This window comes from Dipodomys merriami, unplaced genomic scaffold (genome assembly GCF_024711535.1).
Source record: "Dipodomys merriami isolate MVZ:Mamm:240054 unplaced genomic scaffold, mDipMer1.0.p SCAF_16, whole genome shotgun sequence".
NCBI lineage: Eukaryota > Metazoa > Chordata > Mammalia > Rodentia > Heteromyidae > Dipodomys > Dipodomys merriami.
In genome coordinates this window covers 10,464,171-10,491,306 of record NW_027202937.1, presented here as the reverse complement: position 1 = coordinate 10,491,306, position 27,136 = coordinate 10,464,171, and the positions used below count along the sequence as shown (strand labels likewise).

The 27,136-nt window shown below is 50.9% G+C and overlaps 5 protein-coding genes across 9 annotated transcripts; 3 read left to right on the top strand and 2 right to left on the bottom strand.

Moving 5' to 3' along the window:
* The first annotated feature begins 16 nt into the window (after positions 1-16).
* Positions 17-4,737, top strand: Rps18 (ribosomal protein S18). Its single transcript, XM_070023998.1, has 6 exons — positions 17-111; positions 594-692; positions 3,910-3,996; positions 4,076-4,177; positions 4,403-4,494; positions 4,625-4,737. Exons 1-6 carry the CDS (start codon positions 109-111, stop codon positions 4,698-4,700), a joined length of 459 nt encoding a protein of 152 aa, XP_069880099.1. The 5' UTR covers positions 17-108; the 3' UTR covers positions 4,701-4,737.
* Positions 4,738-5,702: 965 nt separating this feature from the next.
* On the top strand, positions 5,703-7,242 carry B3galt4 (beta-1,3-galactosyltransferase 4). The gene has a single exon (XM_070023995.1). It carries the CDS (start codon positions 5,843-5,845, stop codon positions 6,974-6,976), a length of 1,134 nt encoding a protein of 377 aa, XP_069880096.1. The 5' UTR covers positions 5,703-5,842; the 3' UTR covers positions 6,977-7,242.
* A 256-nt stretch (positions 7,243-7,498) lies between these two features.
* Wdr46 (WD repeat domain 46) lies at positions 7,499-15,283 on the bottom strand. Its single transcript, XM_070023994.1, has 15 exons — positions 15,147-15,283; positions 14,852-15,055; positions 14,662-14,742; positions 14,407-14,519; positions 14,204-14,291; positions 14,018-14,079; positions 13,415-13,519; positions 13,157-13,307; positions 12,901-13,036; positions 12,221-12,320; positions 8,647-8,960; positions 8,402-8,496; positions 8,125-8,220; positions 7,882-7,995; positions 7,499-7,764 (listed from the first exon to the last, which is right to left on the bottom strand). Exons 1-15 carry the CDS (start codon positions 15,213-15,215, stop codon positions 7,657-7,659), a joined length of 1,836 nt encoding a protein of 611 aa, XP_069880095.1. The 5' UTR covers positions 15,216-15,283; the 3' UTR covers positions 7,499-7,656.
* A 265-nt stretch (positions 15,284-15,548) lies between these two features.
* Positions 15,549-16,866, top strand: Pfdn6 (prefoldin subunit 6). Its single transcript, XM_070023385.1, has 5 exons — positions 15,549-15,645; positions 15,796-15,946; positions 16,174-16,244; positions 16,329-16,453; positions 16,645-16,866. Exons 2-5 carry the CDS (start codon positions 15,883-15,885, stop codon positions 16,772-16,774), a joined length of 390 nt encoding a protein of 129 aa, XP_069879486.1. The 5' UTR covers positions 15,549-15,645; positions 15,796-15,882; the 3' UTR covers positions 16,775-16,866.
* Positions 16,867-17,982: 1,116 nt separating this feature from the next.
* Positions 17,983-26,923, bottom strand: Rgl2 (ral guanine nucleotide dissociation stimulator like 2). Of its 5 annotated transcripts, none has more exons than XM_070023984.1 (18): positions 26,817-26,923; positions 26,388-26,584; positions 25,034-25,117; positions 24,106-24,284; positions 23,926-23,976; positions 23,542-23,839; positions 23,036-23,287; positions 22,841-22,944; positions 22,651-22,735; positions 22,502-22,570; positions 22,249-22,323; positions 20,320-20,352; positions 20,079-20,200; positions 19,895-19,990; positions 19,696-19,807; positions 19,297-19,590; positions 18,767-18,881; positions 17,983-18,659 (listed from the first exon to the last, which is right to left on the bottom strand). In XM_070023984.1, exons 2-18 carry the CDS (start codon positions 26,541-26,543, stop codon positions 18,451-18,453), a joined length of 2,334 nt encoding a protein of 777 aa, XP_069880085.1. In that variant the 5' UTR covers positions 26,544-26,584; positions 26,817-26,923; the 3' UTR covers positions 17,983-18,450. The 5 variants fall into 5 exon arrangements, with proteins under 5 accessions (XP_069880085.1, XP_069880084.1, XP_069880088.1 ...); XM_070023983.1 differs by having other exon boundaries at positions 26,810-26,912; XM_070023987.1 differs by lacking the exon at positions 26,388-26,584 and having other exon boundaries at positions 26,810-26,902.
* Between the last annotated feature and the right edge of the window lie 213 nt (positions 26,924-27,136).

Here is a 27,136-nt window from a genome sequence, read left to right as displayed (position 1 = left end):
TAGCCTAGATGGATCCGCCTCTTCCGCCTAGAAGCTATAAAAGGGATTAACGTCACTTCCGCTCTCTCTTCCACAGGAGGCCTACACGCCGCCGCTGGTGCTGCCGCCATGGTAAGACTGGGATCCGCGCTGGGATCCGGCGACATCGGAACTGGGACAGGGAAGGTTTGCTGTCGGGACATCGAGAACACCATAATTTGAGGGCCTGCAACTTTGTATGTGGAGCTTTGGATCGTACCCCTGGGAAGGAACGACCAAAAACTTTCAGTTCTGGGGAGCAGGGCTCCTGGAAGGGTCACTGCCCCGGCACTTGAACGTTGCCAAGGCTTAGGCGTGTGTGGGGACTTCCGGCCATCGCCACTAAGAGCACACTTTTGGAAACCTCCATTGTGCGTCCTGTTGCCAGTAGTTGGCATTTTCTCACGCTTGAGTGTTTCATGTTCTTGCTGTCTGAGGAGTTGTATGCTAAACTAAGGGGAGGGGATCGGGACCCGTTGTGTGACAAGCTTAACATACCTGTTGGAGCTGGTTGCATTGCCTTAGCGACTTTTTGGGTTGATAATGGTGTCCGACTTCCTCCCCTATACTTCTAGTCTTTAGTGATTCCTGAGAAGTTCCAGCACATTTTGCGAGTACTCAACACCAACATCGATGGGCGGCGGAAAATAGCCTTTGCCATCACTGCCATTAAGGTAAAGCAGGGTAAGGGGTAGAGGTTAAGACACTTCAGTGAAGGCCTAAGGCTCTCGAAGAGGCTAGGTTAGGAGGCCTAAGTCTTATCCAGATCTCCTCTCCCCCTGAGTTTAAAACATCACTGCTTAAATGAATGACTAACCCCCTTAACACATTTGCCATAAAAGGAAAACAGTAAGAGCCAGAGAGTGGTCTAAACCCAAAGCACTTCATGTGGAAAAAAGGAGTATGGTCACCTTACTACATGAAAATTTCCCTTAACTATCAGTTTCTAAAGTCTCCTTTCTAGGTTTATGTTGTCCTTATCCCCCAGTGAATTGTATCTCCTGTGAAATTCCAGGATGCTAAAAATTAGGTGATTATTTTGGGGGAAATTTGCCAACTGATAAGATAATCAGAAGTGAGCAGGGTGTTTCATTGCCAGAGGTGAATGCCAATGCTCTTTCTTTCTTTTTTTTTTTTTTGTCTTTTTTGGTACTGGGGATCGAACCCAGGACATTGCACTTGCTAGGCAAGCGCTTTGCCACTGAGCTACATCCCAGCCCCCAATACTCCTTTCTAGTTGAAATGAGAAACATTTCTACTTTGACTTGTTGCAATGGGTGAATGTGGTATTGGATATTTCTCCTCACAAATCTAATGAATTTCCAGATGGGGAATTGTGGAAGTAGCTGAATGTCTTGTCTTGCCTATCAGTATGTGTGTCCTCCAGGAGGGGTTGACTTCCCCCTAGCTTCTAGTGTGGAACATGCTGTGCAGTTTTAGAGTAAATGGTATTGGGCAGTACTGCTGTTTGTGTCTTGAGCTTACAAGAAACTGATAGTTTTTATAAAGAAGGAACACACTTAAAGTCCTTTTAAGCTGAAGGGGATGCTCAAGAATTAAAGGTGGATTGATCCCAAAACGATGACTTAGAGTGAGGTGTGACAGCACTCCTGTAATGCTAGCACTGAGGCAGGAGGAGGGACCATACTTTCAAGAAGAGTTTGGTCTACATAGCCTGTCTTCATTACTTACTTCTAATGCTATACTGCAGGAAAGACCGCAACCATTCCTTCTTGTACTAGTATTTAGTGCCTATTTACTTGGGGCAAACCAAATGCGTTAGTAGAAAGGATGTATGTTAAGAGCATGTTCGTGCTGCACTGGTCATCTGCCCCTTTAAATTGTGTAGCTATAATGGGTCAACTAAAAATACATAGAAAAGTAGTTGGGGTAGCTTAGTGACAAAGCGCTGCCTAGCAAGTGCAGTGTCTTGGGTTCCATCCCCAGTATACCAGCCCCCTCCCCCAAAAAAAGGAAAAGCAGTTTTATCCGGGTATATATTGCTACATCTCTTGGAGGTCCTAGTGTATTGAGTACTGCAACTTGCTGACTGCGTGGGGACCCCAAAAATGAACATTTCTCTGGGAAAGGTGATGGGAATTGGGTAGAAATTTATATGGGATCAGTTGCTTCTAGAAGTGTTTTGGCAATTCAGGGAGTTGGACTTGGGACCTCAGGGTTGTTAGGTAAATACTCTGCCACTTGAATCATATCTCCAACCCTTTTTGCTTTATCAGGTAGGATCTTGCCCCTCCCTTTTTCCCCCTCAGGCTAGCCTGGAGTCTTGATAGTGTTTAGGGGTGGGTACACCTCACTCATAAATAATCGTTTTGGGATCAATCCACCTTTAATTCTTGAGCATCCCCTCCAGCTTAAAAGGAATTTAAGTGTGTTCCTTTTTTATAAAAACTATCAGTTTCTTGTAAACTCAAGATATAAGCAACAGTACTGCCCAATACATACCTAGGCTACCCTCAAACTGATCCTCAGTCTGTCCTTGGAGTTGCAAGGACATGAGCCACTTCACTTGGCCTGCTATGTTGTTTAAGGATAGTCTCTTTTCCTTTCCCTTCAGTTGGACAGACCACTGCTTTTGTTTTTTGCCAGTCCTGGCACTTGAACTTGGCCTGGGCATTGTCCCTGAGCTTCTTTTGCTCAAGGCTACTAGTGCTTTACTACTTGAGCAACAGTGCCACTTCTAGCTTTTTCTCTTTATGTGGTACTGAGAAATAGAACCCAGGGCTTGGTGCATGCTAGGCAAGCACTCTACCACTAGGCCACATTCCAAGCTCAACCACTGCTATTTATTGGGTTGGAAACATTTGGGGTTTGAATTTTCAGGTCATATTGTTTGAATATAAGTTGCCACAAACACAGTTGTTTTAAAGCAACTTCTATTTCCTCAGCAGTAGGGGTTGAAAGTCCAAAGTAAAGTCAGCAGCACCATACCAATCCCTCAGGAGGCACTGAAAATCCTTCCCTGGGCTGATCTGGTTGTCACCTGAAACCCTTTGCTGTCCTTGGTTTGTAGCTACATCACTGTATGTGGCTGTTTATCTCTAGTATGTGTCCCATCCTCTAAATTCAACAGTCGTATTAACTATTGAACCTAGTACACAATTTCCATTATCCTAGTTGGTTTGGTTTGAATTTAGACAGAAAGGGGTGCAGTGTTGGTATTTACTATTGACATAAGCATTTGTTTGGCTTAGGGGAGAAATTTAACTATCTCTGTGGTGATGGGAAATATTGTCAAGTTGCCTCCAGAACTGTAGACCTGACTTAGTGGCTTAGGCCACCAATTATTTTTTATTTTTTTGTCCGTCGTGGGGCCTGAACTCTGGGCTTGGGCACCGTCCCTCAGCTCTTCAGCTCAAGGCTAGCTCCTTAGCACTTAAACCACAGCGCCACTTCTGGCTTTTTCTGCTTATGTGGTGCTGAGGAATTGAACCCAGGGCCTCATGCATGTGGGGCAAGCACTTTAACACTGAGCCACCTTCCCAGCCCCAGGCCACCAATTTCTAGCTGCTCAAATGGTTGAGGTTTAGATGGTCTCAGTTTGAGGCCAACATGTGCAGTAAAGTCCATAAGACTCCAAAATAAGCAAAAGGCTGCGCTGGGTCATGATGTGAGTGGGAAGAGCATAGCAAGCATAGGACCCTGAGTTCAACACTGGTACCCATAAGCTCCCCTCTCCCTCACTGTTGTGGAACACTTAGTTATCTTTTTCCTTGAGAGCTTATTTGGGATGATAGGTGAGGGGAGACTGGTCTGGGAAGCTACAAAGTGCTGGATTATTGCAAATCCTACCTTTGTGGGATCTTGGAATAATAGGATCATCAAGGAAAGCAATGTTTTTTTTTTTTTTAATTCTAAAATCTCTCATCTTAGGGTGTGGGGCGAAGATACGCTCATGTGGTGTTGAGGAAAGCAGACATTGACCTCACCAAGAGGGCTGGAGAACTCACAGAGGATGAGGTGAGAGCCCTGACTGGGAAGGGAATTGGGACCACCTCTAAAAAGAGAAACCTACATCTCACTTCATACCCTCTGCTAGGTGGAACGTGTGATCACCATTATGCAGAATCCACGTCAGTACAAGATTCCAGACTGGTTCTTAAACAGACAGAAGGATGTAAAGGATGGAAAATACAGCCAGGTATGTGACTGAAATGTTGGGGAATGGGCTTAATATCTCCAATTAACTGCCAGAAAACCAGAAGTGGTGCTGTGGCTTGAGTGGTAAAGCACTTGCCTTGAGCTAAAGAGCTCAGGGATAGCACCCAGGCCCAGAGTTGAAGCCCCAGGACCCACTAAAAACTGAAAGAAAAAGAAATGGGCCCGGGACGTCAGGAAGTAAAATATGCTCCTCATCCAAATCCAGGTTTTGGCCAATGGTCTGGATAATAAGCTCCGTGAAGACCTGGAGCGGCTGAAGAAGATTCGAGCCCATAGAGGGCTGCGCCACTTCTGGGGGTGAGTTGGGGTGACCCGTACCTGCCTGTCGCTACACTATCAGCAGTGATTCCTTGTGCTGTCTTCAATTTTTTTTTTTAATATTTTTCAAGTGTTGTACATACACTGATCTTTCTCTTTTCACCTGCAGCCTTCGAGTTAGAGGCCAACACACCAAGACCACTGGACGCCGTGGTCGCACTGTGGGTGTATCCAAGAAGAAATGAGTAGGCCTTTTCTGTTAATAAATAGTTTATATACTGATGGCTTCTTGCTTTGTGCTTCATTTTTTTTCTCCTGATAGAGGCGATGCTGAACCCTGTTGGTTAATCATTTAGCAGAATATTGCCCATGCTCCATAAAATGGGGTTGTATTAAACGCAGTAGCAAGTGTTTCACATCAGAAATAGCGGAAAGTAAGCCGGGCGCTGGTGGCTCATGCCTATAATTCTAGCTACTCAGGAGGCTGAGATCTGAGGATCCAGGTTCAAAGCCAGCCCGGACAGGAAAGACTCATACCTCCAATAAACCACCAGAAAACCAGAAGTGGCACTGTAGCTCAAGTGGTAGAGCACTCACCTTAAGCTGAAGAGCTGAGGGACAGCGCTCAGGCCCAGAGTTCAAGCCCCACGACCGACAAAAAAAAATAGGGGAAACTTTTGCCAACTTCTATTTCACCTCCAGAGTACTGCCACACCTAAATAATGAGGGGTGCGGGGGAGAGGGGGCTGTATGGGCCTTGAATGCAGCTTTTATACTTCCCCTGGGTATTTATGCTCAAGGCTATTGCTCTGCCACAGCTCTGCTTCCAGCTGTTTGTTCCTCCGGTGTGATTGTCTCACAGACTCACATGCCTGGTCTGGCTTCCAAACAGTATAACCAGAATTACCAGACCTGAACCAGTGGCACCCAGTCTGAAAAACAATACTTTTTATGTGAAAGCTTCCTCCTGCAGCTTGCGAACAGAGCCAACAGTTTGAAGGTGGCCTGGGGGTTGGGCTGCACAGCTCTTGTGGGGATGGGGTTCATAGTAAAACCAGGTTCTGCTTGGGTGAGTTGCCCTGCGTCTAGAATTGGGGCTCACTTGCGGGAAAATCACCCCGATGGATGTACAGTTCCCTCAGGACTAGAGAAGTGACATAAAGCAGAAAGGTGGTTTTCGGGAGCGCCGGCCGCGCCACTTCCGGCACGGGGGGATGATGGGAGTGGGTGTGGCCTGGCAGCCAGTCACGGAGCACAGCCAGCAACGGTCCTGGTGGTCCCGGCCGCGTCCAAGCGCCTGTGGGCACAAGCACGTGCCCCCTGCAGCCCACCCTCATCCCGCTGGAACAGGGCGGCGTGAGCCGGTCTCCGCCCTCCAGACGCCGCCATGCCCCTCAGCCCCTTCCGCCGCCTCCTACTTGCTTCCCTGCTGCTGGTGATGTTGTGGACGCTCTTCGGGCCCTCGGGGGTTGGGGAGGAGCTGCTGAGCCTCTCGTTAGCATCTTTCCTCCCGGCCCCCGCCTCACCAGGACCTCCCTTAGATCTGCCGCGCCTTTTGATCCCCAACCAGGAGGCGTGCAGGGTTCCAGGCGCCCCACCTTTCTTGCTGATTTTGGTGTGCTCTGCTCCAGAGAATCTGAACCAGAGGAATGCCATTCGGGCCTCGTGGGGTGGGCTGCGTGAGGCACGGGGCCTCCGGGTGCAGACGCTCTTCCTGCTAGGAGAACCCAGCAGGCAGCAAGAGAACTACTTGGCCCAGGAGTCAGTGGCCAGGGCGGACATCTTGCAGGCTGCCTTCCAGGACTCCTACCGCAACCTCACCCTCAAGACCCTCAGTGGGCTGAACTGGGCAGATAAATACTGCCCCATGGCCCGCTACATCCTCAAGACCGATGATGATGTTTATGTCAACGTTCCTGAGCTGGTGTCTGAACTGATTCTGCGAGGGGGCCCTCCGGAAAGATGGGACAGAGGTCTGGAACCCCACCAAAAGGGCAACGTTATAAATGAACAGCAGAAAGGTGGCCAGGCCTCAAGGAGAGAGAAAGTGCCTCTCCTGTACCTGGGCCGAGTGCATTGGAGAGCTAGTCCCTCTCGGGCCCCAGGGAGCCGGCACAGAGTGTCCGAGGAGCAGTGGCCTGACACCTGGGGTCCTTTTCCACCATATGCCTCAGGCACAGGGTACGTGCTGTCTGCTTCTGCTGTACAGCTCATACTCAAGTTGGCCAGTGGAGCACCCCTTCTGCCACTAGAGGACGTGTTTGTAGGGGTAAGTGCTCGCCGAGGAGGCCTCACCCCAACCCATTCAGTCAAGCTGGCTGGTGCCACCCACTACCCCTTGGACAGGTGCTGCTATGGGAAATTCCTTCTGACATCCCACAAGTTGGATCCCTGGAAGATGCAGGAAGCCTGGAAGCTACTGCATGGATTACATGGGGAAAGAACTGCACCTTTTTGCTCCTGGCTTCAGGGATTCCTGGGGATCCTGCGGTGTCGGTTCATGGCCTGGCTTCATAGTTGACAATGCTTGGAGCTGTCAGAGTAAGGAGTCACCTATCCAGCCAGCACCAAGACCTCTTTCAGGCCCTAAGGGCTCTTGTTGGCTAAAGCAGATTAACTTCCTCGTACCAGACTGAGTCTGTCTCCAGATAGGAGCTTGGAGTTTGGCTTTCCAGCCCCAAAGATGGTCACCAGATATACAATAATAAAAATCCTGGGATTGTTCCATTTCCTGAGCCAGGGAAAAAGAGGGGCATGTGCTCCTCAATAAAACTTGCTTCTCCACCCTTTTAAGTGCCATGTGTCCTCACCAGAACTCCCAAGACATACCTAGAAAACTGAGGGACCAACCCTGCTGAGTAGGAAGAGCACTCCCCCAGGGACAGAGAGGAGAAAGCACATAATCTGGAGAGGAAGGCCCTGAACAGGCCACTACCACAAGGTTGTGAAGTAGGGAAATGGAGGCAGGACACTGACCCCTCTGGGCCTAGATAGTCCCATGTTGGCAAAGGGCAGTAGAGGTCCACAGGACATTTGAGGCATATTACAAAAACCTTGTTTTCTTTAATACCAGCCCACACAAGGAACCAGTTGTCTACACAGTTGGGAAAAGGGACACATGTCCCCTCATTGCAGGAAATAGTTACTTCCCTGCAGGTGATCTTAGGAAGAGGTTGTTCCCAGGCCACCCTGGAGCCTGGCTCAGCGCACAAATCTGTCCAGTGCAGATGGTCGGGCCCCTGTGGGCTTAGCTTTCTCTTGTTTCTGCTGTTGCTTCTGTTGCTGCTCAAGACTCTGTCTGACTTTGTCCTAGAAACAAGTGAGGGGACACAGGGAGAGGTGACCAGTGGCTGCTAGCAAGATCTGACATATAAGCAGGAGAAAGATGCAGACTGGGAGGCCAGGCGAACCCCAAGGTTCCTTTACCCTGTGCTCCTTGTCCATGACCTTCTTCTTCCTCTTCACCAGACTTGCTGTGGAGCTGCGGCCCTTCTGCTTCAGCTTGGGCTGGAAGGGAGCCTTGGCATCTGGGTCATAACCCTGAGGGGGTGGACAGGAGTAAAATTAGTAACAACTATCTCCTGAGACATAGAACCGGGGGCAAGCCCAGAGTAAAGGGAGGAATGTAGGGTGGGAGAAGGGTCTCGAAGCTCAGGTGCTACTCCATACCAGCCTCTCTATCCGCTCCTTCTTTGCTTGCTCCAAAGAGATGACATCTACCTCTGCCAGAGCTCGGGGGTCCAGACAGATGAGCTCTGCAGGTACCTGAAAGTGTCACAGAGGGACAGGTATGGATTAATGAGCCACAGGAAGGTAACACCAGGAAGGCACAAAGGCCAAAGAGACTGCTGAACCCTATCTCGCCAAAAACCCCAGATATGGGATCACTGAGCTCTCTTTTTCTCCTAGCCTGAACCGAAACACTTGGCTCCAGCAGGTAGCTCACCTTCTCCAACAAGGCCTTCACCTCCCATTCCTGGCGCTGTTTCCGGCTCCTGTATGGGTTATTCTCCAGGCCATCAAAGTTGGGCTCAGCAGCCCCTGGCAGGGAAGGAGAGGAAACCATAAGGAAGAATCTAGTCCTTTAGCTCCAGCCTAACCATGTTCCCTACCCACTCTTGACTGTTTCAGGCCCACATACATTTTACCCAGTTGTCACTTTCTGCATTGTCTGTCCCCTAGCCCACTTACCAGGGACCAGCATGCTGGTGATTCCCCCACTGTGCCCAACTCCCAGCACATCTTCAAAGGAGCAGAACTGAAGATCATGCACATGGCCTGAGAGCCGGTGAGTGAGGTAGGGCTGCTCCAGGGAGGGTGGGCTGGCCTTGCCCTGCCCTGCCCATATGTTGACAACGTCACCCATGCCCGCAACCAACAGTCCCCGCTGGGAAAAGGCCACGTGCCCTGCTCCCTGGGGCAAGGTCCGAGCACTCAAGGGCTGGAATGTCCCTCGCAAGTCAAAAATCTTCAGCTGGTGGTCCAGGCCAGAGGTAGCCATGTATCTGGGGGGAGAAGAGGGAATCAATTCATCTGTCAGCACTAAGGCCTGCAGCCATGTAATTGTAACCTCTCCGTACAGTATTTTCACAATAAAAATAAAAAATAAAAATTTTTAAAAAAAGAAAGTAGCAAAGTACAACTCAGCTCACTGTCTCTGCTTTCCCTGCAACACTGGTTACCAAATCTTTTCCAAGAATAATTCACTATGTAAGTAGATTACTTTCAGAGATTGGAAGTTCTAGTTCAAGTTGTTCTGTGGAGAAGGAAGCTGAAAAGGGGAATTAACCAGGCCAGAGGACGTGTTTGTCAAAGGGCCAATGATTCTTTCCTTAGGCCTCTGTTGTGACCCAGGAAGGGACCAAACAGTTACTGTGAGAGAGATTCACCTTGGAAGTTACCAGGGACCCAAGAGGGCCAGCTGTGTTTCTGACAGGACAACCTGAGCAAAAAAGCCAGTAGTACAGTAGTGCGGAACTGAAGATCATGCATATGTAGTGAAAACCAGGAATGACTGTGGGGTCCAGCAAAACTCTTGGGCAAACCAATGGCTCAACTCCAGGGCAAATACCAGTTTGTGGGAATCTGTAAATGCTGAACCATGAGCTCTGTTCATAAGAATTAATATGCCATTTTCTTAATTCCCAGAAGGCTGGGAATAGTCTGAAAAATATCGATCTCTTCTAGCATTACAGAGATTTAATCAGAACCTAGACTTTCCTGGACCTTGGTTGTTTGCTGCCTGCCTTTACTTTCTAAGCTCAGGAAGTCACTCATCCTAGGAATGTTTCACATGCTGGTGTCTGTAACTTCAAAGAAATCGCTACCTGACTTTCTGCATCTACTACCCTGTCCCAAAATCAATAAAGACCCTTTTAATGGGATCTTGGGGTGTCTGTTGCTAGCGAGAGGGACAGGCCCCCTGGTGCCCCAAAACCAGTTTCACGGTCTGGCTTCTGTCACTGCCTTGTTCCCAGCGCCCAGTCACAGTGGGTTAAGGTGGTCGCAATGGGTTAAGGCGCTTGCAGCAGTTTGCAACACAGGTTCTCCTCAATAAATAACCCACCCCAAGGTAAATACCAGCCCAGCAACTAGATAGCATTCAAGGTCACACTGCTAGACTACTAAATTGCAAATGGCAAGTTGGTCTTGACAAGCCAATCCACTTAGATGCCACTGTAAACTTCAGAAAGCACCTTGAGGAATTGGAAAAGGCCAGCTTCACCCAAAGCCCATGGCCTGCAGAGCCTGCCAGAAGAGCTGCTGATGAGGACCAGGGATAAGCAGAGACAGGCCTAAGATCAAAGACCAGAGCTGTCCAGAATCACAGTGTTGAAAATCCTATGTCTCAGTGAACTAAGTGATCAAGACTTGGGCACAGTGGCTAGCCCAGGCAATCTGTGCACAAATAACAGAAAGCTTAGATAAGATTCTTCACTCTCCAGAGCCAAGCGAGCACAGCTAGGAAGTAAAAAGGACAGAACCAAATCATTTTTCCCAAAGATACAATTATGAAAGCCAAGGGGTCTTAACCTGAAAGGATCATTAAGTTGGTAGCCACCTGCCTTTGTTTGGCAGTACTCTGATTGAACACAGCCTCAGATGGGTTTCTTTTTTTTTGGGTCCAGACGTGGGGCCTGAACTCTGAGCCTGAGCGCTGTCCCTCAGCTCTTCAGCTCAAGGCTAGCACTCTACCACTTGAGCCACAGCGCCACTTCTGGCTTTTTTCTTTTTGCCTATGTGGTGCTGAGGAATCGAACTCAGGGCCTCAAGCATGCAAGGCAAGTGCTTTACCACTGAGCCAACTTCCCAGCCCTCAGATGGGTTTCTTCAGAGATTCACATTAACAGTAACGTTTGAAGATTTTGATCCGTCAGTTGGACACTGGTGACTCACACCTGTAATCCTAGCTACTCACAAGGCTGAGATCTCAGAATCACAGTTTGAAGCCAGCTGGGACAGGAAAGTCTGTGAAACTCTAATCAGCAAACTGCTGGACTGGACATGGCTCAAGTGGTAGAGAAAAAAAAAACAACAAAAAACTAAGACTTCAAGACCTGTAGTTCAAACCCCAGTACTGGAAAGGAAACAAAAAGAGAGAGAAAAAGAGCCAGGTGCCAGTGTAACCCTAGCTACTCAGGAGACTGAGATTAAGAATCATGGTTCAAAGCTAGTCTAGGCAGAAAAAATCCATTGATAAAAGTAAGATGCTTATTTCCAATTAACCACTCAAAATCAGAAATGGAGTTGTGTTAGCTTTGAGCAAAAGAGCTCAGGCCCTGAGTTCAAGCCCTACAACTGACCCTGCCCCCGCCCATCCCCCCCTCCCCCCGAAATGGAGTCTAATATTCCAAGAATAGAGATGGTCATTATATTTTAAATTTTCACCATTTAAAAGACTTCTTGTTTTTTGGGGGGTCTGGTCATGGGGCCTGAACTCTGGGCCTGGGCACTGTCCCTCAGCTCTTTAGCTCAAGGCTAGTGCTCTACCACTTGAGCCACAGTGCCACTTCTGGCTTTTTTCTTTTTGCTTATGTGGTACTGAGGAATCGAACCCAGGGCCTCAGGCATGCAAGGCAAGCGCTCTACCACTAAGCCACCTTCCCAGCCCATAGAGTGCTTGCTTAACATGTGTAAAGTCCTTCAATTCCTCAATACCACATAAACCGAAAAAGTTGGAAGTGGCGCTGTGACCCAAGTGCACTAACCTTGAGCACAAGGAGCTCAGGGACAGTGCCCAGGCCCTAAATTCAAACCCAGGACTGGCAAAAATTAAAAGAAAAAGATATTTTAACAATTACTTTTTCTACTGCTATTTAAGTACCTCTTTGTTGAGCAAAGCCTAAAATATTTATCTTTCTAAGATGACCCCGAATTAGACTCATATCTCCACTCAGGATTAGGAACTGGCACACAGAGGTTAAAAGCTATGTGCCCAGGGCTGGGAAGGTGGCTCAGTGGTAGAGCGCTTGCCTTGCATGCATGAGGCCCTGGGTTCGATTCCTCAGCACCACATAAGCAAAAAGAAAAAAGCCAGAAGTGGCACTGTGGCTCAAATGGTAGAGTGCTAGCCTTGAGCTGAAGAGCTGAGGGACAGCGCCCAGGCCCAGAGTTCAGGCCCACGACTGGACCCAAAAAAAAAAAAAAAAAAAAAAAGCTATGTGCCCACACTTATATGACTGGTGAGTGGTAACCCAGAACCTATGCCCAGCAGCCAAAGTGAAGTCCATGACCCAAATACCTCATCTTCAAACAAGTGACTTACGTGCCTGTAGAATCTACTGCCACAGCCCGGACTGCACCACGGTGACAAAGAATCTTTGCCAGTGGCTCCTTCACAGCTGGACTCCATAAAGACACAGTACCTGGAAAAAAAAGAATTAGGATTATCAACACAACACCTTTGACTATTAAACAGGTAAAGGACCAGGGGTTGGTGGATCACACTTGTAAATCCTAGCTACTCAGGAGACTGAGAGCTGATGATCAAAGTTCAAAGGGAGCCTGGGAAGACAAATCGGAGACTTACCTCCAGCTAGCCAACAAAAAGCTGGAAATGGGGCTTAGTGATAGAGTGCTTGTGTAGCATGCATGAAGCCCTGGGTTCAATTCCTCAGTACTATAAACAGAAAAGGCTGGAAGTGGCACTGTGGTTCAAGTGGTAGAATGCTAGCCTTGAGCAAAAGGAGCCGAGGGACAGTGACCAGGCCCAGAGTTCAAGCCCCAGTACTGGCAAAAACAAAAGTTGACAAGACTCCATCTCAATCTGTGGCTGGGCACATCTGTCATCTCTAGTGACATGGAAAAGCACAAATTGGGGAATTGCAGCCCAGGCTTGGTAGGCCCAAAATAACCAAGGCATAAAAGGAGCTGGAGATGTGGCTTATATGACAAGATGCTTAATCTCAAGGACTGTCCCCCCAAAAAGCAAGCCACAGGACTCACCATTACTGTGTCCAAGGTGGATGACAGCATTGTAAGGGTTCTGAGCCATGACACTCAGCCGTCCAGCCCGAGCATTCAGAGCTGCCACAATCTTCCCCACTGACACATCCAAGTAGGTCAGAAATCCTGTCTCTGACTGAGAACGAGGGAATAACTGAGTTGGGGGGGGGGCTGTATTGTCTTCCCTCTACTGAAGCCCTAGAGGAAAAAGATTCCCAACGAGTGCCATCAGGCCCTATATTCCATAGCCACTCACAGCTGTGGCCAGGAGGAAGTGGAAGGGCAGGAATTCAAGCCGTGTAACTCGGTCACAGCGGCGGATGCAATGGAGCTCGATGCCCTGGTTGTCATAGATGTAAAGCCAGCGGTTCTGAGCAACAGCAAAGAGTGTCTCAGAATGGAGAAACCTGGGGGGAAAAGAAGAGTGGTTCAATGGGAAATGGGATCCCAGGTTGTCACTCAATGGAATGGCTGTTCTCACCCCCCACTGACCAACAACAGAGAAGACACTGACTGGATGTCCCGCACTGCCTCCATGACGTTGATTTCACATGTGAGCTTCTTTGTCACCCAATCGAGGGCAGCCACATGACCCCGACGCCCTCCAAAAGCCAGGTGTCTATTGGAGATGAAGGAAAGGCATGGTATGAATGCAAGGCAGCACTGTGACTCAAATATTTTGAGGTCTTCCTCATGCTAGCTTCTCTCCAGGGAAGAGGAGATGTGTTCCTGTAGATGTTCAATCTCCTCATCAACAATCGAAACACATATGGCACAGCCAGTGAGGTTAAGGAAACATGACAAGTTCAAGAGTCACTGAAGGCTAGGAAAGTAGCTCAGTGGCCCAGCATCTTTATTATGAACAAGACCCTTGGCTCAAGTCCCATCACCACTACCAAAGAAAGAAAGGGAGAAAGAAGGAGGTGGGGAGGGAAGGGGGAGAAGGAGGGGTGCTGGTGGTTCATGCCTGAGATCTGAGGATTGTGGTTTGAAGCCAGCCCAGGAAGTAGAGCTGTTGCTCAAGTGAAAAAGCTAAGGGTATGTACCCAGGTCCTGAGTTCAAGCTCCAGCACTGACACAAAAAAGGAAAAAGAAAAAAGCCAGAATTCAACTTTACCTCCCAGTCTGAGAATAGTTCAGTCTGTAAGGTCCAAACTGTCGAAGATTCAAATTAAAGTGCTAAGAAAGAGTAGAAAAAAGAAAAAAAAAAAATCAAGAAAAGAATGGCTTCCCCTCAGTAAACCACCGTGCTATTCTTTTTGGTGTTGCGCTCATGGACTATCCTCCTCCTCCTCAGACCCACCTTGGCAGCACTTGCAATGTCCACAGCCTCCACAATGTCAGTCTGGAGTATCTTCGCTGTGTCTTCCCCATCCTCGCCTTCTAGAAACCTGAAAGCCAAAATGGAAGGCAGTAAAGCTTCTCAATATGAAATCTGCAAACCAATATATAAATGAGAAGTCATGTAAACTGGGGTGAGCAAGGCCCAGATTAGGGTGGACTCACCCAGGTTCCTCAACAAGCAGCAGTTCAGAACGAGCAGCTCTGACACTTGCCTCTTCTTCCTCAGCTTCAGCCACCTCAAGTTTGCTTCGGGTTTTGGTCTTAGAATGTGGGATCTATAACATTGTTGATGGGAGATAAGTAGAAGTACCTGAGGACAGGCAGAGTCACAGGAGAGCCTCCTGGCCCAGTCTCCAAAGACACTCATCCAAAGACACTCCTCCTTCAACCCATTCCCACACTATAACTGGTCCTCACCTTTTTTGATTTGTCAATACGACGGAACTTCTGGGCCTCCTCCACAGGGGCGGGGGCGGGGCCTGGGAATGGGTCCTGGGCCTGGTGAAGGAAAGTGACAATTAACTAGCAAGTTATGGGTGTCCCCAGAACTCTCACTGTCAAAGCACAAGGCGTCTTGCTTCACAATCTCATCAGGTCCCAGGCTCACCCCCGACAGACTGCGCTGTGGCTTCTTCTGATCACGGGCCTTCCTGGGGACCTGGGGCGTCTTGGAGATCCGAGACTTCTTTGAGACACCACTATTCTTTGGCCTCTGGGGACGGAACTCCTGATTCCTCTTCTTAGCCGGAGGCCCTGGAGAAGCCCCGGTAGCGGTCGGAGTGCTCTCTTCCTCCCAATATCGCCGCGGTTTCTAAGAGCAGATCAGACGCTCTAGTACTTCGTAGCCCACGTCACGAACCTCAAACCCCGCAACTAAAAAAAAAAACATCTAGGGCCTCTACCTTTCTCTTGGCCTGAAGTTTGTCTTTCTTGGGTGGAACATCCTTGCCGGGCGCGGGGGCTGTCTCCATCTCGCCCACCCGAACAACGATCCACGTGCAAAAACTCCCCAGAGCAGTAACACCGTCCGCTTTTGCAAACTTCCGGAAGTCCTCTGGCCTTCACCCAATCAGCGCCTTGCCAGGACTGAAGGCATCCAGCCGCCATCCTGAGTGAGGGCATGCCTTTGACAGGCGGGGCCTGCGCTCCCGAGCTACAATTTACGACTGAATGGATAAAAGGCCAGTCGGTTGCCAGGAACAGGACACAAGGCAGCCTCTTCTTTCAGATTAACTTCATTACCTCACCTAAAGCAGCTCGAGTCCCCTCTCTTTGGTAGAATGACACTCGTTGAACATGTTAGAACTACATTTCCCAGCATCGGTTCATAAAGCAGCTTCAGGCGTGGTCTTTTCCCAGCATTCCCTGTTTACTTCCGGGTTCTAATACAGACGGGAGAACGTGAGTGGGATAGGGTTTGGGTCGGAGGGTTTGGGGAGGTCTGGCTTCGCTCCTGCTGTCCCGAAGCTGGGATAGTGTCGAGATCCAAGGCGAGGAGAGCCCTCGGTGTTTCCAAGGGTCTGCTCCTCACAAGAGCTGTCATTTCTGCAGGCCAGTCCAGAAAAGGGACCTCGGGTACCTTCCTGATCTTCAGACCCAGCGCACCCCTCCCACTCCCCGCAGACTTTCATCCTCGCCATGGCTGAGCTGATCCAAAAGAAGCTGCAGGGAGAAGTGGAGAAATACCAACAGCTACAGAAAGGTAAGGGGCGTGGCCCCATCCCAATCCACTCAGACCCCAGAGCCATGTCAAGATAAAGATTCCTGTCCCGTCCGGGTCCCCGCCTGCGCTTGCTTCTCGCCTCAGTATTCATCCACCGCTGACTTCGTCTATCTCTACTCCCTCACGTCCATTTTCTTCGGGATGGGATTGTGGGGGTCTCTGACACATTTCATGTTCCTAATCACTTTTCTCCCCCAATACCTCAGACTTGAGTAAATCCATGTCAGGAAGGCAGAAGCTTGAGGCACAACTAACAGAAAATAACATCGTGAAGGAGGTGAGAAACTGGGATTCCGGGGGGCGAGAAAGACTTACCTGTGCTGGCTATGGTTCAATCGGCCGTGTTCTCTTCCTCCATCAGGAGCTGGCTCTGCTGGATGGGTCCAATGTAGTGTTCAAACTTCTGGGTCCAGTGCTGGTCAAACAAGAGCTGGGAGAGGCTCGGGCCACAGTGGGAAAGAGGCTGGACTATATCACAGCTGAAATGTAAGTCTGTCCCACCAACCTGTGCTCACCTCACCTATATATTGTAGTTCTCCATCTGTCCCCAGCAGTCCAGTTTCCCCTTCCCCTCCCTTAGACCTCCAGTTTTCCACCAATGACTTTCTTGCCTTCAGCTCTCTCAATGAGCCCCACTAATTTCAATTTTTCTGCTTGTCTTCCTTTCTTCTCCTCAGTAAGCGATATGAATCCCAGCTTCGAGACCTTGAGCGGCAGTCAGAGCAACAGAGGGAGACCCTAGCCCAGCTGCAGCAGGAGTTCCAGCGAGCCCAGGCAGCAAAGGCAGGAGCTCCTGGGAAGGCCTGACCCCCATAGTGGGGGGAGGGGAAGGGAGGGGTGGGAATGAGGCAGCTTTAGGGACTATATTATAGTAGCTAATAAAATTTTTAAACACCTGGCTTTGTTTTCTGTCTGGCCTCTTCAGTCATATTTCCATCCATTCCTCTAGCCCCTTCCACCATAGATATAATACACCACTTACATTCCTCCCTAGGTGTCTTTTTTTTTTTTTTTTCTGGTCCTGGGGCTTGAACTCAAGGCCTGGGTGCTGTTCCTGATCCTCTTTGTGCTCAAGGCTAGCACTCTACTGCTTGAGCCACAGCACACTTCTGGCTTTTTCTGATATTGAAGACAAGAGTCTCACTGACTTTCCTGCCCAGGCTGGTTTTGAACCTTGATCCTGAGATCTCAACCTCCTGAGTAGCTAGGATTACACCAGGGCCCAGCTATCTTTCTTGAATCTAATTTGAATGTTTTAAACCTGCTTTTTCCATATATGACATATATGGCCTTTTTTGGGCCATATTAGGGAACTTAGGGTCTCCTGCTTGCTAGACAGATGCTCTATCACTTGAGCCAAACCTCCATCCCTTGTTTTTGTTAGTTGTGGGGCTTGAACTCAGGGCCTGGATGCTGTCCCTCAGTTCTTCTGCTCAAGGCTAGCACTCTACCACTTTGAGCTACAGCACCATTTCTGGTTTTCTGGTGGCTAATTGGAGATAACAATCTTATGCACTTTCCTGCCCAGCCTGGCTTTGAACCTCAATCCTCAGATCTCAGCCTCCTGAATGGCTAGGATTACAGGCATGAGCACCAGCACCCAGCCAACCCTGACATCTTTTCTTTTCAGCCTCTCTTCCTAGAATATTTTGAATGTGACTTAAAATCCCTTCTAAATATGTGTTGTCCACAAAGGTGTTCTTTATCTTGGTGCTAGAATTGTGTCTTACAAAGGTGACTCCAAGGAAGTTCTTCATAGCCATCATTTTCATCTGGTGGCTTCTGCTTCACATGGGTCTATGAAAGGTGAGAGGCAGTAAGCAACCGAGAATGAAGAGGTCACGAGAGGAATGAACTGTTCTGAGGAAACTATTTTTCATACATTGCTTTGAGCTCCTCATGGGAGTAGAAGACATTGTACCCGTTCATGTTCCCTGGCTTCTACCCTCAGCCAACTCTCCACCCCCATTCCCACGCCCAGCAACCCGTTCAAGGATGTGTTGCAAGAATAGAGATAAAGTCAGGTAGTGTTTTGGTTTATTATCTTAGTGTCACAGTGACAGTAATCCCCAGAATGGGGAAAGGGAAGTATTAGAACCTACTGGCCATTCCTCTCTGCCCTGGGGCTCAGAGCCTCTAGGCCTTTCCTTCCCCTGCCCTACTCTAGGCCTTTCCTTGGCCCTTCACATGCTAGAATGTGGCAGGAATCAGAAACCAGTGCATTTTCCCATATTATCTGTGTGCCACATTCATCAGAGGTGAGGAGCTGCCAAAGGTATCCATCTTGTGTACAAGATTACCCGCTCCCACATGGGTTTATTCTTAGCAGTTTGGTAAACAAGTGGCACTTCACTGCCCCAGGGTAGCTGGCCACCTCTCAGAATTTCTGTCTCATGAGTTACAACTGCCACCTTTCAAGATGGCTCCCCACATCTGGTATGAACACCATCCATGACTTCTGTTAAGTCAACAGGGTTTCCTCATCAGAATAGCGCGCGTGCAATCTTCCTCCCTGTAGCCTTGATCCGGGGAAAGGAGCCTCCTCCTCCCTCACTTGGGGGAGTTCCTGAGGCAGAGGGGCCACTGGCAGAGCCCGGAGTGACAGTAGAGGGCCTTCGCCGCCGTAGGAGGAAATCATGGGATGCTCCATCCATGGCATAGAAGACGTTAGCTGAGGGCGGAATGGTCAGCTCTGCAGGTTCAGAGAAGAGTGTCAAGCACAGTCATCAGACAACTGCCCAGATGTGGAAACAATGGTACCACCCCCCATCCCACCTGCTTTCCCTCCTGCCCTCTGACCTCGCTCCCCTGGTAGCAGCTGTACCAGTTCAAACTCTGAAGCCACGGCAGAATCACGATTGTTTTTCTTAAGGACACGGCTGATGACACTTGGGGCCTTGTCCTGGCTTGTTACCTGGCAGGACAGGAAACCAGAAGAGCAATAAATTGGCCATGATGATCTCTAGTTCCCATCCTTCCAACCTCAGTCACCTACCCAAGCAAAAGAAGGTTACCTGTGTCTAATGCTTTAAAATGAACAGGAAACCCCATATGGTGGCTCCCCGAACCCCATAAGCCAGCCCACATAGTGCCCAGTGTAACAGGGCTGCTTCCCTGTGGGGAAACTGCTGTTGGTCCTGGAAGTCTCATAGAACCCCCAAAATACAAGACATAGCTGTTAGTGCAAAGTAGCCACCAAAATAAAAACAGCTGCTAAAGCCAAAGGTCAGAATTAAAACTAGAATCAACTCTACTTGGCTGCCTAAACCTAAGACAACATTTACACTCCACCCTCCTTTTCCCCCAGCCCCAGCCTCAGGCTCCCTCACCAAGATGCTCTTGTAGACACTGCCATCTTCGCCCAGCTCCATCTGGACTCGGATGATTCGGCAATCAGAGGACCCTGGCCCAGATCCCCCTCCCCCACATCCAGTCCCCCTGAAAGGCCCTTCTCCTGTACCCCCGCTCAGTGGGGAGCCACAGGAGGCTGAGCGGCGGTGACCCCGAGAAGGCCGAGGGGAGGAGGCTGGGGGAGAGAGGTGGCTAGGATCCGTTGGAGTGTGCAAAGAGGGACTGTTTTCCAGGGCAGAGTCCAGAGATGAGACAGATGGCCATTTCATATGCTAGGGTCAAACAACATAGAAACTGTCATGAAGTCAGAGAAGTTAAGGAAGAAATAATCAGAGTCAGGATCAGTGTTGAAATCAGTGATCAAAAGCAGTGCTCACCTGGGCCAATCGGGTGAGCAAAGGAGCAGGGGTTCCAGATACCTCATCGCCCCCTACACTGGGCCTGTCCCAGGCCACAAGGGGGGTGGGGCCTCCAACAGAGCCTAAAACGCTGGAGTGGCAGGAGATGGAGAGAATCAGAGGAAAAGTGACAAATCCCAAGAAATGCCCTCCCCTCCCCAGCTGCTGCCTCCCTCACTCTGTCCACTGTGAGATGACTAGTGTTGGACGGAGCACCCTTGGAGCCGGAGGATCACTGGTTCCAGATGGCTCCACCTCACAGGACACACGGTGACTGGAGCGGGGAGCAATAGACAGAGGTCAGGACCTGCCACCAATCCCAACATCCAGCCCTACAACCCCAACCTCGCTCAGCTATTCACCTCTGAGCCTCCGTCAGCGGCCGGAGTCCCTGGAGCCATTGTTGGATATCAGAGTCAGGTCGGAGGTCATAGCCTCGACATTCATTCTGGAGCCGCCTCAACTCAGAAAGGACAGCAAACTCCTGGAAAAGAGTCCTCAGACTTCAGAAGCCCAAACATAAAGACTCCCAGCTTTCCCTCCCCCTCCCCTTCTTTGGACACTGATGGGACATCCAGCATCCAGTGCATGCAGAACTCTCACCTTTCTCCGTTTGTCAAAATTGATGTAGCCATTCTGCAAAGACCATGGGATAGGAGTGAAAGTGGGAATCCCACGTAGGGTAACAGAGTGTCTCTTCTAATCACAGGGCTCTCTGACTCCTCCAGGCATCCTTTCCCTTCCCCTCATATCTCTCATTTCCAAGCTCTCCACTTCACCTCCCCCCACCCCACCCCACCCCCAGCACTTTTTCTTAGGTTTTTACACTCAAGGCTAGGGCTCTACCACATGAGTCACAGCTCAACTTGTGATATTTTAAATTTATTTTTGTCAGCCATGGGGCTTGAAATCAGGGCCTGAGTGCTATTCTTTTACTCCAGGCTAGTGCTATACCCACTTCTGATTTTCTGGTGATTAATTGGAGATAGAGTCTTGCAGACTTTTCTGCCCAGGCTGGCTTTTTTTTTTTTTTTTTTTTTTGTCGGTCGTGGGGCTTGAACTCTGGGCCTGGGTGTTGTCCCTCAGCTCTTCAGTTCAAGGCAAGCGCTCTACCACTTGAGCTACAGAGCCACTTCCGGTTTTCTGGTGGTTTATTGGAGATAGGAGTCTCACGGTCTTTCCTGCCCGGGCTGGCTTTGAACCGCGATCCTCAGATCTCAGCCTCCTGAGTAGCTAGGATTACAGGCTTGAGCCACCAGCGCCCGGCTGCCCAGGCTGGCTTTGAACCATGATTCTCAGATCTCAGCCTCTTGAGTAGGTAGGATTACAGGCATGAGCTACCAGCGCCCTAGTCACTTCTGACTTTTTTTGGTACTTAATTGGAGATAAGTCTCACAGACTTTCCTGCCTAAGCTGGTTTCAAACAGATCCTCAGATCTCAGCCCCCTGAATAACTACAGGCATGATCACCAGCACTCAGTACTTCACCCTTTATTTCTTTTCTTTTCTTATTCCAAGACAGGAACTCAAACTCAATACCTAACATTTGCTCATTGGTTAGCACTCTACCACTTGACCATGCCTCCAATCTTGTTTCTTTCCTTTTTCGTTCTTGGGTTTTTTTTTTCCCCCCTCAATCATGGGGCCTGAACTCAAGGCTACTCTACCACTTGAGCCACAGCACCACTTTCGGCCTTTTCTGCTTAGGTGGTGCTGAGGAATCGAACCCAGGACCTCATGCATGCAAGGCAAGCACTCTACCACTGAGCCACCTTCCCAGCCCCTGGTTGTTTTTTTTTTTAACTTCACCTTTTAAATTGGAGTTGAGGTAGAAAATGGAGCTAACCTCACAGATGATAAAATGAGACTCAAAGAAGGTAAGGAGCCTGGTACCATCAGTAGCTCAGCTTGTAATCCTAGCTATTCAGGAGGCTGAGATCTGAGGATCTCAGTTTGATGCCAGTCTAAGGAGAAAAGTCCCGTGAGACTTATCTCCAATTAAGTACCCAAAAAGTCAGACACAGAGCTGTGGTTCAAGTGGTAGAACATTAACAATTATCAAAATAATTCAGGGACAGCATCTGGGCCCTGAGTTCAAGGCCAAGGACACACACACACACACACACACACACACACACACACACACACACACAAAGGTAAGGAACTTTTAGTTTTCCAGTATTCAGGAATGAACCCAGGGCTTTTCGCATGTTAGGCAGGTACTCTACTCCTGAGTTATATCCCTTCAATATTTGTTTTAGCAAACTCTCTATGCAGACATTTTTGCCAGGTTCTAAGCACTTGAATACAAATTCATTTGCCTCAACAGACTGCTGTTAGCGTTTCTAGAGACCACGGAAGCCCAAGAGGTTAGGCCACTCACTACAGTAACAAAATCCATCTGGCCCAAGAGCCCAGTTGTCAGCCCCTTAGGCCTTACAGCTGCTTTCTGAAGGGAAGTTTGCTGACCCTAAGGCAAACCTATTACATCATCACAGTGAGAACATTATATACACACATATACACACCTACCTCTAACTCATCCTTAGAGGCTGCATCCAGCATCACAAGATCCTTTAGGAAGGTGCCAAGGTATGGAACCACCCCCTGCAGTCAGAGGTCAGGATCAGACACCCTCTGTCCCTCTACATTTTCCTCCCCACAGCCTCTGAGCACAGATATCATTCTTCTCACCCCTTGGGCCTCATCTTTCAAGCCCAGTCTGTTCTCGTTCATACATACTCCAGACTCTTTCCAGGTCCCTCCCAACAGCCCTGTCACTCACCCCACCCCGAGAGCCAGACCTCGGGGCTTTCTTGGAGTGTGGTTCCAGAGAGGACTGTGGTTTCACTTCCTGGCAATGACAAAGCAAGAAGATATGGGGGGAAAAGTAGGCAAAGGGAAGGCTGAGAGAACCAGAAAGCAGGGTCTCACCTTCATGAGGAGTTCCCGGCTCTGGGAATAATTATCCTCCTCGGAGAAAATCTGGCAGAGACTGGAAAAGACTCTCAGACTATCCCTGGGGAGGGAGAACAGTGGCCCTGAAGACAAGCCTGGCTCAGCCAACCCCTGCCTCAATTCTCAGGAGAACTTCCACCCTCTGTTCTGTGCCATGCCCTCATACCTGGCTGCCTCCCCCCACGCTGACCGAAGCCTGTGGATGGGGCTAGACTGCAAGGCGGACACAACCGCGTAAACTGAAGAAAAGTTTCGGAGCAGTCGGCACTCCTGTGAAGGTCCAAGAGGAAAACTGAAGCTGTGGAACACCCCACCCCGCCTTCTCTACATCATGGTTCCCAACAGGGCAATCTCCTCTCACCTCTGCCACACGGATCCATTTCTCCAGGAGCCGGGCCCTCTGAGGGGGCCGGAGTGGCCGAATGGTCACCTCTCCAGGCCCATCTCCAGTGGGGGTGGCCCCCAGGACAGAGCTAACCACTGCCCCTGCCACCTTGTTGAACTGTGTGACAGTAGCTCGGACAGATGGGCAGAGGTGGGAATGTCCTGGCCGGTCTCTGTGACCCCACAAGCCCCCCAAGCACTGGGAAGGCACCAGGTTCAGAAACAGCTCCTGCAGGGTAGAGGGCAGAGGTTAAAGTTCATAATCAAGTGAGGTGAGCCTTCCAATATCAGGGACATGAGGATCTCAGGTGGCCAGAGAACCAGAGGGTGACAGGATTTGAGGGGTAACAACCCAGGGGAGATGGGAAAAGGTCAAAACAGTAGATGGAGGAGGCTGGGAACTGGATCAGGAAGGGTTAGAACCAAGGGAAGGATCTAGAGTCAAGGAGAGGCTAGTAAGGGGTCAGGGTCATGGGGTCTCACCGCATCTAGCAGGGTCAGCTGTTCGGCCAAGTGGTCAGCGAGGAACACCAGGACATCCGTGGGGTCAGCAGGGGGGTCGCCAGGGAGGGCCGGGGGCTTAGGAAGGTCAGGGGTGTGGGGGTCCACCCGGGACCGGAGGTTGCGGATGAGGTCAGCGGTGCCCTCCCCAACACCCTGCCCTGCTGCATACCCTGTCCGAAGCAGGAAGCTCTCAAGCCGGTCAAGTTGACCCTTGACCTCAGAGCCAAAATCCTCAGGGTGAGAGGCCAGCCAGGTTGACAGTACAGAAATGGCTACCCTGGGAGAAAGGGAATCAACCAAGAGTCAGAGGTCCAGATGCAGCTTGGGCAGAGGGGACTGAGATGCAAGTCAGGAGTCACTCACCCTGTTGTCCTCTCTAGCTCATCAGGAGGATGAGATTCAAGAGCTTCCAGCCTGGAGAGGGGAAGACAATCTACCTGTGCATTTTCCCAAACCTCCTATGGTTCTGACTGCATTGCAGGAATGTTCCAGGTTTAGGATGTCCAGAAACCTCCACGACCCTTAGTCCCTTATGACCCTAACCTGTCAACCACAAGCCCAAGCAGGGCAGGCGTAGAGGTGAAGGCCCGGTGGGTGGCCAGGAAGGCTGATATGAAAGTCACGTCAGTCCCTGATGTCCGGGTATCCAACAGGTGTCTGACCAGGGCCTCCAAAGTGCCAGCCCGGAGCCGTCGAGAAGATCGTGGAGGAGGCATGGGGGCCTGGAGGACACAGAAGACTGGTCACTGTCCGTTTCTTCTGAATATCTAGAACAATCCCAGATCTAGAAGCAGATCTAGCTCATTTTGTTGAGATTCAGAGAGGGTAAAGGACCTGGCTTAAATCTTAACATGGCAGAATCCTGAACTCCAGAATTCTTTTTTTCTTCTTTTTTTGCCTTTTGTCAGTTGTGGAGCTTGAACTCTGCTGGGCACTGTCCCTGAGCTCTTTTCTTGAAGGCTAGTGCTCTACTACTTGAGCTATAGCACCACTTCTGGTTTTCTGGAGGTTAATTGGAGATAAGAGTCTCACAGAGGGGCTGGGAAGGTGGCTCAGTGGTAGAGCGCTTGCCTTGCATGCATGAGGCCCTGGGTTCGACTCCTCAGTACCACATAAGCAAAACGAAAAAAGCCGGAAGTGGCGCTGTGGCTGTAATGGTAGAGCACTAGCCTTGAGCTGAAGAGCTGAGGGACAGCGCCCAAGCCCAGAGTTCAGGCCCCACGACCGGACCCAAAAAAAACAAACAAACAAACAAACAAAAAGTCTCACAGATTTTCCTGCCCAGGCTGGCTCTGAACTGTGTTCCTCAGATCTCAGCCTTCTGAATAACTATGATTACAGGTATGAGCCATAGGTGCCCAGCTCTGAACTCCAGAATTCTAACCTAGCACTCTGGCCAAAAAAAACAGCCAAAGAAAGAGAGCTAGGAGATGAGGGGGTCAGAGGTGAGAAGCCAGTGTCATGATCTCACCAAAGGATCAAGAGGCCTATATTGGCGGCTTGTGACAGTAAAGGTGGCTCCATCTTCCTCCTCATCCCAGACAGACACAGGAGCCTGGAGAAGCAAAGAAGGGGAAGTCAGACAGTCCAACCCCATCCCACACTGTCACCAGCCCTCTATCCCCGGCCCTTCACCTCCCTCTGTGGCCCTCACCTGTGATGGCAGGGGGCAATACCAGCGAGTGCGAGGGGTGGGGGGGGCTGATGACCCCAGGTCTCCCCCCCTGGGGCCCAGACAGCCCCCCCCTAGACGCCTCAGAGCCCGGTGTAGGCGAGGGGGTTGCAGTAAGGGGTTCAACTGAATGCAGGAACCCTTTTCCTGGAGACCCTCGAGCCCCCTCCCCCCCAGAGCTGAGCCCCAACACGGCAGAGAAACAGGGTGCAAAAGCTGAAGAGGGAAGTTAGGCCAAAGGCAAAGAGACCTTGAGTAGCTGAAATCTCAGGCACAAGCACAGTCACAAGCCCCACCCTTCCCCACCCAAACCTGACAAGCCCCAAACTTAGTCCTTCCCCTTGAGTGTTCTGGGGTGAGTCTTCCACTATCTCAGCCCTGGGGACCCCCTGAAGGTAGCGGCTCCAATCCCAGTACAAGGAGAAGGGGAAGTGAGGATGATGTTCGCTGGTGGGATAGACTCAAAGTCACGTGGTCCTAGCCCTTCCCCTGACCGATCCCGAAAAACCAGCCCTGCCAGTAATCCAGCGCTTCACCCAGAGTCTAGACCCTGGAGTCCTGGGCCTCTAGGTCCCGAATCTAACTTCCAGCTTCTCCTTAGGCTTTAAATCCTGCCCAAACCATCACTGTTTTTCCCTGAGGACTCAGATTACTACACTCTACCTAGCTCAGAAGGGATCGTCCCTCCACGGTGCAAAGCCTTGGCTTCTAGGCCTTCTAGCCCCAAGGGCTGGGGGGGAGGGGGGAGGGGAAGGAGGAGGGATCACGAAATCGGAGGGTTCCCTCCCCAATCCCAGAGTCAGAGGAGCCGGTTACTGTGGAAACAAACCCCTCCCCGCCAAACAAAAACGAGGAGGGAGACCGGGACCCGAGACACCACAGCCGCGAGGCTGGCACGCCGGCAGGCTGGGGCGGCCAGGGCCGCGCAGGCACAGCGGGCCGGACTTGAGGCCGTCGCAGGGCAGCTCCTGAGTCACACTGACTCAGAGACCCGGAGAGACGCCAGGACCCGCAGCAGCCCGGCAAGATACTCAGTGACAGGCGCAGATAGAAGCCAGGCAGGGAGGAAGAGATGGTGGGACCCAGACACACCGAGGGCAGGTGAAGAGTCTCCGAAATACGTAGACCCCATGTCCCACCACCCGCGTCTCACCTCTTCTTCTTCCTCCTCCTCTTCCTCCTGCCCCCCGCCCACGGCCCGGCCACCTGGGTCCCCACCCTCTTCGGGGTCTCGGCTCCGGAAGCTGCTCAGCACGACTCCCCCGGGGGGGCTCGTGTCCAGAAGCAGCCGCAGGGGCCGCGGGAGCATGGCCGGGTGGAGGAATCAGCGGGGTCGGGCCATGGGGGCGCCTGGGGAGAGACGGGGGCGAGGGGGTGGAGAGTCAGGCAGGCGTGGGAGCGCGGGGGCAGGGAAGGGACGCGGGTGGGTGTCTAGGTAACCGGATGGGAGTCCTGCAGGAAGGCCGGGGGAAGGAGGCGACACAGACATGGAAAACGGGGGCCCTGGGTGCATTGGAGGGGTAAGGGGAGGGGGGTCACGGCTACCGGAACGGGCAGGGTCACCCGGTTCTCTACCTCTGACCTGCTCGGTAGGGGTGGGGGCAGCGCGGGTCCCGGGCCGCTGTCCCCGACGATCTCCAGCCCCCGGTCGAGTCCCCTCCACGGCTTCTCCGCACCCCCCTGCACCCCCTCCCGGCGCCGGGCTCCCGGGCCCTCCCGCCCTTTCCGCTCCCCCCCTTCCCCGCGTCCGCCGGCTCCGAGAGCGGGAGCCAAAAGGGGAAGGAAGTGAGGACAGGAGCCAGGGCCGCAGACTGGGGGAGCGCTGGACGGCCCCGGGCAAGGACTGGGGCGCCGGGTCCCCATCTCCAAGTCCCCCAAAACACACTCAGGGACTCTAGAGCC

What these genes read in the sequence shown, in the direction of transcription:
- Rps18 (XM_070023998.1), top strand. An exon ending in AGGATGGAAAATACAGCCAG is followed by an intron (nt 4,178 to 4,402) that starts GTATGTGACTGA and finishes ATCCAAATCCAG; the next exon opens with GTTTTGGCCAATGGTCTGGA. An exon ending in GGGCTGCGCCACTTCTGGGG is followed by an intron (nt 4,495 to 4,624) that starts GTGAGTTGGGGT and finishes TTTCACCTGCAG; the next exon opens with CCTTCGAGTTAGAGGCCAAC.
- Pfdn6 (XM_070023385.1), top strand. Translation starts at nt 15,883, where the DNA reads ATGGCTGAGCTGATCCAAAAGAAGCTGCAGGGAGAAGTGGAGAAATAC. An exon ending in ATACCAACAGCTACAGAAAG is followed by an intron (nt 15,947 to 16,173) that starts GTAAGGGGCGTG and finishes CCAATACCTCAG; the next exon opens with ACTTGAGTAAATCCATGTCA. An exon ending in AAAATAACATCGTGAAGGAG is followed by an intron (nt 16,245 to 16,328) that starts GTGAGAAACTGG and finishes TTCCTCCATCAG; the next exon opens with GAGCTGGCTCTGCTGGATGG.
- B3galt4 (XM_070023995.1), top strand. Translation starts at nt 5,843, where the DNA reads ATGCCCCTCAGCCCCTTCCGCCGCCTCCTACTTGCTTCCCTGCTGCTG.
- Rgl2 (XM_070023984.1), bottom strand. Translation starts at nt 26,543, where the DNA reads ATGCTCCCGCGGCCCCTGCGGCTGCTTCTGGACACGAGCCCCCCCGGG. An exon ending in GAGCTAGAGAGGACAACAGG is followed by an intron (nt 23,840 to 23,925) that starts GTGAGTGACTCC and finishes CCTTTCTCCCAG; the next exon opens with GGTAGCCATTTCTGTACTGT. An exon ending in GCCGGGAACTCCTCATGAAG is followed by an intron (nt 22,571 to 22,650) that starts GTGAGACCCTGC and finishes TGTCATTGCCAG; the next exon opens with GAAGTGAAACCACAGTCCTC.
- Wdr46 (XM_070023994.1), bottom strand. Translation starts at nt 15,215, where the DNA reads ATGGAGACAGCCCCCGCGCCCGGCAAGGATGTTCCACCCAAGAAAGAC. An exon ending in GTATTGACAAATCAAAAAAG is followed by an intron (nt 14,520 to 14,661) that starts GTGAGGACCAGT and finishes ACAATGTTATAG; the next exon opens with ATCCCACATTCTAAGACCAA. An exon ending in ACATTGCAAGTGCTGCCAAG is followed by an intron (nt 14,080 to 14,203) that starts GTGGGTCTGAGG and finishes ACTCTTTCTTAG; the next exon opens with CACTTTAATTTGAATCTTCG.